This window comes from Chenopodium quinoa, unplaced genomic scaffold (assembly GCF_001683475.1).
Source record: "Chenopodium quinoa cultivar QQ74 unplaced genomic scaffold, ASM168347v1, whole genome shotgun sequence".
Lineage (NCBI taxonomy): Eukaryota > Viridiplantae > Streptophyta > Magnoliopsida > Caryophyllales > Amaranthaceae > Chenopodium > Chenopodium quinoa.
In genome coordinates this window covers 12,225,084-12,233,111 of record NW_018742204.1, presented here as the reverse complement: position 1 = coordinate 12,233,111, position 8,028 = coordinate 12,225,084, and the positions used below count along the sequence as shown (strand labels likewise).

The 8,028-nt window shown below is 36.3% G+C and overlaps 1 protein-coding gene across 1 annotated transcript; it reads left to right on the top strand.

Moving 5' to 3' along the window:
- The first annotated feature begins 257 nt into the window (after window positions 1-257).
- LOC110727234 lies at window positions 258-1,339 on the top strand. Its single transcript, XM_021906828.1, has 2 exons — window positions 258-369; window positions 471-1,339. The coding sequence occupies exons 1-2, from the start codon at window positions 258-260 to the stop codon at window positions 1,337-1,339; spliced, it is 981 nt and encodes a 326-aa protein (XP_021762520.1).
- The last annotated feature ends 6,689 nt before the right edge of the window (window positions 1,340-8,028 follow it).

Genomic DNA, 8,028 nt, shown 5'->3' with positions numbered 1-8,028 from the left:
ATGAAAGCAAAGTATTATCCTCATTGCGATTTCCTGGATTCGTTTCTTGGCCAAAGGGGAAGCTTTTCGTGGCGAAGTATTTGGAGCTCGAAAGCTCTTGTTAAGGAGGGACTAATTTGGAGGGTAGGTAATGGCCACGATATAAAGGTGTGGTTTGATCCGTGGCTAGTGGATGATGGAGGCCGTTTTGCTACAAGTAATCAGACCGACGGCTTGTCAAGGGTCTGTGAGCTCATCACCGAGACTGGGGACTGGACATGGATATCATCCGAGAAAATTTCAATGACAGAGACATGCGATGCATTTTGTCAATTTCGTTGAAAGAGAGCAATTTAAAGGATGAAATAACTTGGGCCTCCTCGAAAAATGGTGAGTATGATGTGAAATCAGCCCACATGATTGGGAAAGGGTGTGATCTTGACACTTATCATAATGCCTGGATATATGGAAATTTAATGTCCGTCCTAAAGCTCGAAACTTCCTGTGGAGATTCTGCACTGAAACACTGCCTGTCAGAAGTCTTTTGAAATTTCGCCACTTGACAGAGGATGCCCTGTGCCCGTGGTGCGAGAGGGAGGAAGAGACATGGAAACATGCTTTCTTTAATTGTGACAGAGTGAAGGAATTATGGTCAGAGCTCGAATGCAGTGAGTTGCTGAAATTTGATAAGATGGACTCGGCTTGCAACTTGATAGAAAGCTGGAGGGATATTCGAGCTGAGAAGAAAGTGCTCGGTATTTATCTTATGTGGGGAATCTGGCTGGACCGAAATGTGAGAGTTTTTCAGGGGAAAAGCACCCCAAACTCAGTGTTAATTGCCAGAGTACAAAGATGGAAGGAGGAGAACGAGAAGTATAATAAAGCGATTTATTCGACCCCTGCTGTTGCCCCCTGTAGTAGCTCGAAGGTTTGGATTCCCCCTCTTCCTGGGTGGGTGAAAATAAACTCTGACGCATCTCTGACTGATGAAGGGTGGGTGGCTCGTGACAACTTTGGCAATGTGTTATTATCTGCATGCAGGAGATGGAAAGCATGGTGGCAGATTGAAATTGCAGAATCAAAGGCTATCATTCTAGCTCTGAAACTTGGGAAAAGGTTTGGTTACTCAAGGGTGATAATTGAAACAGACTGTCAAATTGTCACCAATAGGCTGTCAAAGGGGGCCTCGCATTTGACTGACCTTGATGCCATCCTTTGTGACGCCATAAGGCTTGGTACAACATTTGAGCAAGTTGCTTGGTCTCATGTCCGACGTGGGGGGGAACGAAGTGGCTCACAACCTTGCACGTTTTATTCCTTTCAATGTAGAACAAATTTGGGAAATAAGAGTTCCGGATGAGGTCTCTCCTTATGTACTTATGGATACTCTTATTATGAATGAATGATTTTGCTCCCTGTCAAAAAAAAAAAAAGTTTCACAAATATTGCACCATTTCTTATTTAGGAAAAAAATTATTTGTGTTCACACTACAAATGCTCAACAAACCCTTGCTTTTTCATACTTACTTTTAAATTTATCAACTAGTGTATAGCCCGAGCGTTTCACCGGTTGCTACTTTAATTAGACCTTGTGATTATCAATTATATACATTTATTTTCATGTTTATAACATAGTTTATGATTGTCTTAGATGGTTAAGTAACTATCTTTTTTATAAAAGGTTGGGTGTTCGAATCCCCTTATCATCGTTTTTTTATATGGAGCAATATTTCTAGTTGATTGAGTAGTGATGATGTGCCATAATAAGAGATGGAGAAGGTGACGTGGCGTGGTTTACGTGGCACAGAGACGTTCTTAGTAACACCTTTTAATATATTAGTATAGATATGTCACATGGGCAATTTTGTATTTTATCTTTCTCTCTCTTACTTTTTTCCACTACCAAAATATTTGTACTTAAACCCTATGGTGAAATAATTAAAAACGGAGGAAGTATACTACATGGTCAAAGGTTTATTTTCTTTCATCTTGAATTTTGTTCAAAATAATTATGTTAAAAAATTATAGCTCAATATTCAGATAAATTTTACTCATGTTCATTTTCAATATAATAAATGACCAAAAATTTATTTTCATGATTTTTTTTGTTCATTTTTTAAAACTAAATGTTCATTAAGTCAGTATTTTATTATGTTAATTTACCACTTGCTTATAAAATAATTCTAAGATTATAACTTTGTAATTTTTGTGTTAGTCCTGCAAAATTGACGGGAATAAGCCATAGGGTCGAAGTAATGTAGGGGAGAGTGATAAAGCATCATTGTCCCTCCATTGTTTCATTATCCATTCATCATCATCAACAGAAGAGATCAATCTCACACATCGCGAATCAATGGTCCATTATGAAGAAATATGAAGGGATGTATAATCAAGGAGATTTCGGAAAGTTTGTATCTACTGTATTAGAAAAAAAGAATATGAGTTTATATATGTAATACAGTAATAGCATAATACATTTTCGAAGATTGATTTTTTTTTTTTTAATTGAAAATGGGTTAAATAAATAGTTCTTTTTTGGATAAGTATATTTAGTTTGTTAGTGTTTCCTAATTCATTTGTTGAATGTTCATGTTTATTATGATCATGTTCATTTTTATTATTACTCATGTTCATATTTAATATTACTCATGTTAATATTCTATATAATGTGTGGGTAAAGATTTTTTTTTCATTCTTTCATGTTTTAACATTATGTTCATTTCAAATAACAAAATGTTCTCTTTCAAACAAAAAAACAAAATGTTCATATTTAAATTAAAAGTTTACATAAATATAATAAATGGTACATTATTTATCGGCCAAAGCATTATATACATTTTTTTCTATTAAAAATTGTATCGTGTTCATAAAAGTAAACTATCATGTTCAAATATAAATGTTCTAAGCAAGAAACCTAATATATATGTTCAAATATATAATTATAAGGAAAATTTTTAAATTACCACCAAAATATGTAACCATTTTCGAACTAACCACCTGTTTAATTTTTTATTTTAAATTACCACCCCTTAAATTATATAAATGCTCAGATTACCACCTATTTCAAAAATCCGGTGGATTTTTTTGTCTGTGGGCCTCACCTAACGTTTATTTTGACCCTTTTGACTGATTTTTCCCTGATTTTTCTCTTTAAAAACGCTCTCCTAACTTCAATTCACATTTTTCTCATTGAAATTTGGTAGAATTTGGTGAAGGAAATATGAATTAAAGTATAGAGAGCGTTTTCAAAGAGAAAAATCGGGGAAAAAATCACTCAAAAGGGTCAAAATAAGAATTAGGTAGTGCCTACGGACCATCCACCGGATTTTCGAAATGGGTAGTAACCTGAGTATTAATTTAATTTAAGGGGTGATAATTTAAAATAAAATTTAAATGGGTGGTTAGTTCGAAAATGGTTACATTTTTGGTGGTAATTTAAAAATTAACCTAATTATAATGTTCAAATATCAAACTCAAATGTTCTTTTTTTTTTTTAATTTTTTTTTCTTTTTTGACAAGAGCAAACTAAAAAACCAAAGAACAAAACTTAAGCACTAAAGCTAATTATACTAGTCCTGCACTCGTTTGCCAAATCATGTGCTTTCAGGACCTGTTCCCTGCTCACCTTCCAAATCACACAACTTTGTAAAAAGCTCCCCTGTTCTCTTAATTCTTGAAGAGTCCAATAGTAGCGCATGTCCTCCCTGTTTGGGTTTTGAATCAAGTTAACCACTTCACATGAGTCAGTATAGACCCAGATGTCACCGAAACCCTTTAGGACCTCCCAACAACTACCCCCTAGACAAGCAATGAGCTCAGTTTGCAAAGCCGAACTAGCCTTGCAAAAACCACCTCCCCCTTTCTCATAGTCTCTTCCATTAGTCGCAAAGGGCCATCCAAAGCCACCAATCCCTGTTTGTTTGTGCCACGAACCATCGCACATGATTATCGCCTGCCGACCTCCGCTGTCCCAACTATGTGTAGACTTGCTTCTAACTCCCAAATGACATGTATGGAAACCTGGTGGAGGCCCTTCCATCGGCCCCACTCCCTATGTAATTTCCAAACTTCTTTATATTTATTAGTTATTAATGCTTCTAACTCAAATGTTCATAGGAAACATATAACATGCTCAAAGATCTAATTTGGTATATGTGTTTAGAGTTAAATATTTAAAATATTAGTGGTTCATAAACCGAAAACAAAATAAATGTTTGATAAGTGACTTTTATGTCACTTTTAGGGTGTTTATTAAGTCGTTTTCCGGCTTATTTTCTAATAATTTAACCCTATTTATCCTTTATTTCTATTTTTCGCTTATTCTCGTCTTTTATTTTTATTTTGAGTATTTTTGCAGTTTATTTTTGTAGTTTTAGTTAATAATTTCCCGCTTCTCTCATTTTATTTATTTTCTTTTAGTTTTTAGTTTGTTTTATTTTTATTTATTTTATTATTTCTTTAGTTTTAGCATTTTATTTTACTTTATTTATCTTGTTTTATTTTACTTTATTTTATTTTAGTTTTGTCCCTATTTCTCTCGTTTTTCTTGGTTTGTGTAGGATTGTGCTCGGAAGTCCAAGGTTCGAGGTTCAATATTCGTGTCTCAAGTTTTGAGTCACAAAGGGAGTCTCGAATTCAATATCAAACACGATTCCCCTGCTCCTCCTTCTCACACCCACACCTCTTCCACACACCAAACAATCACCAATCAACCACCACCAATCCACACCCAATTCAGCCCCGTTACCAGCCCACGAACCGCAACAACAGCAGCCCTTGCTCAACCACGCAACTCCAATCATCCCAACAACACCAAAATCGCCAACAATCACCACCACCTTCACCGCACATCATCAACAACCACCTGCTCCACCACTTCTACACCACAACTCAACCTACTGCCCTGCTCCCATAAACCGTCACAATCAACCACCTTCAGCCACAACCAAACCAGCACCACTTTCAGCTACAACCAAACCAATACCACCAACATCACCAAACAACACCAACATCCTCCACAGCCACGCAACCACCAACCTCAATTCACCAAACCACCTGAACCACGCCCTTCCCCTGTTTCCACTCGAAACAACAACAATCAGCAACCAATTCACCACCTCACCTCCAACTCACCTCAAATTTATCTCCATTCACCACCTTCAACCAAACCCACAAAAACACCACCCACCAATCAGAGAAGCCGCTTCAATCGAACCTCCAAATTCGCCCAACCCAGACTACCGCGGCCGCGCAGCGCTGTCAGAAAGCGCGTAATTGGAATCCAAAATCATATTCGAGGCAGTAGCTTTGCGCGACTTCTTTGCGGGCGCCCAATTGTGGGTCAATCACGAGCTTTTCACGAGATTTTTAATGAAAATCGGACGGCTGCGATGTGATGATGCTTGATGATGATGGAGTATGAACGGTGATGATGATGCGTGAATGGTGTTTGAATTGAAAGCAGCCAATTCGAAAGGGAGAAGAAGAGGGGGTCTGATGTTTTCGTGGGTTTGGGTGGGAATTTTGCGATTTTCTTTTTTCTTTTCATTTTCTTTTATTTTATTTGATTGTAGTTTTGTTTTTATTGGTTTTTAGTTTAGTTAATTTATTTGTTTTATTTTGTTTTATTTCTTTTTAGTTTCTTTCTTTTTATTTTATTTTTTATTTAACTTGTATTATAAATACCCCCTTGGGGTTATTTTCTCTTAACTTTCAATCAACATTTTATTTTAGGGAGATTAGATTAGTTTAGCTTTTATTTTCTCCCTCTTAGGGTTAGTTTTAGGAGTAGTGTAGAGAGAGAAAGCTTGGATTTCTATAGAGTTTTTGAGAGGTTGAAGAAACAACTTTGTGGAATTTATTCTCATCTATTCAATGATCATTTTCTAACTTTCTCTCATCTTTATTTCTTTGCTTAAATTCTTAGTTTTTGATTTTTTTTGGTTGATTTGAGTAGATTAATTAGTTTATTTATTTAATCTTTTTTTATTCTTATTTTATCTTGTTTTCCATGTCTTTCTTCATTATGTTAGCTTAGATTTTGTTCTAGGGAAATGGATGAAGGTTATGTTAATAAATTGAATGATTTATTGTGATTAGTATGTAATTGTTTCTTGATTATTGTGTATGGATGATGCTTTTATGGATTAGAATCTTTCTAGCTAATTGATTCTATGTTCTTAATTGTGCTTTCAATCGATTGTGCGAGAGTGAGTTGGTTGAGAGCCCTAATTTCTTCCATACCTTTGCTAGGCTAGTTGCACGAGAGTGAATTAGTTTAGTAGGATAATTAACATGCTTAATTGTGCAAGAGTGAGTTAAATGTGTTGATTGTTCCTAATCAAGGTCATTTTCATCTAATTGTATGATGTTATTGAATGTATTGATGTAATTGGATTCCACTTTCCCTAGTTTTAGTTATTTGTTCTTAGTTGTGTTTAGTTGAACCTCTCTCTATCTCACAAGCTTTCCTAGTAGTCTAATTAGCACAAATTGATACACTTAGTCCTTTTGGGTTCGACCCTTTACTTGCCACTAACTAGTTTAGTGTAAGTTTAGGCTTTATAAATTGTTAATTTGATTAGGGAAGTAGTTTAACGACCTATCCTATCCGGATCAAATTTTGGCCCCGTTGCCGGGGACTAAGGCGTTCATTAGTTTGTGTTGATTAGATTAGCTAGGTTCTTGTATATTATTTGATTTTTGTTTGCTTTTCTTTGTTCTTTGTATAAAAATGGCATGCTTATCTTTTCCTCAATTTGATGGTGAACCCTTCTATGCTTACTTTGAAAGACTAGATGGTTTCCTTAGTTACCATGGGTGTTCTCTTAATGATTCTTGTGGTATAGCTTATTGGGGCATGAATGAGTATACTAGGGGAATGGTTGAGGACATGAATAATGGTAGATTTTGTCATTTGTCTATGCATGATGCTTGGGATTTCTTCACATGGCTTGCTAGGGATTCTTTTGATAGAGAATCTCATGTTTCTTGCTTTGATTCTCAATGCCAAGATTCTTTTAATTTTTGCATGAATTCTCTTGATACTTCTTATGTGCCTTGTGATAATCCAAGTATGCAAATTGACACATTTCCCCCTTATGCTCATTTTGATGAGGTTTGTGCTAATTTTGATGATGTGCAATTTGACTTTGATCATGAACCTAAACCCAATAACATTGATGCCCAAATTCTTTCTCAAATGCAATATCTTACCCAACAACTCCAAGAGCTTCAAGAGGAACAAAAATTGAGAGAAGTGAGGCTTGCCCAAGTGATGAGTGCTTTGGTTGATGTAAATGGATGTGAGGCACCGCATTTGGAGTGTGAGAGTGTTTTTGAGAATGATGTGGGCCAAGGGTGTGAAGGTGAGGGGAGATTTTCTTGTGATGAGAGGATTTTTGAGGATTTTGATCCTTTTCCTTTCCCATTTGAGCTTGAATGCCACCCTTCCCCTTATTCACCCTCTTTGAGAGCTTCCCTTGGTGAGGATGTGAGTGAGCCATCTTCATGTTTGAATGAGGGAGTTCATGAGGATGATGATGATAAGTTTGAGCAATCAAGAGAGATTGAGAGTCCCTTGAGTGATGGTGGAAGAGTTGTGAATGAAGAAAATGTCGATTTTGAGGTTTCCAACCCCCTTCCCCATCTTGATGAGTCTACCTTGCATGTTTGTGACCCTTCTATCCATGAGTCTTTGGACTCATTTGAGGTTATGGCTAGTATGTTCATTGAAGGTGTAACAAATCATTATAGCCTCTTGAGAGAGTTCATTGGCAATGCTTCATGGGAAAGGGATGAGTTTGAGAGAAACCTTTATCCTTTCATGCATGGTTTAGAGACTCTAGGCTTTGAGGATCTTGGGGGAGTTGTTGTTCATCGTGGTGATAGAGAGGAGGATGAGGTTGTTTCTATTGGAGAGTTTTTGTTTGAGGGAGATGTGAGTCATGAGTGTTCTTTTGAGGATTCTATGATTTATTTTCATGCCCTCATTGGTGATGTGAGGCTTTGTGAGACCATTGTTTCTCCTCCCCTTCCTCATGTCCCTTT

What these genes read in the sequence shown, in the direction of transcription:
- LOC110727234 (XM_021906828.1), top strand. Translation starts at nt 258, where the DNA reads ATGGATATCATCCGAGAAAATTTCAATGACAGAGACATGCGATGCATT. An exon ending in TTGGGCCTCCTCGAAAAATG is followed by an intron (nt 370 to 470) that starts GTGAGTATGATG and finishes TCCGTCCTAAAG; the next exon opens with CTCGAAACTTCCTGTGGAGA.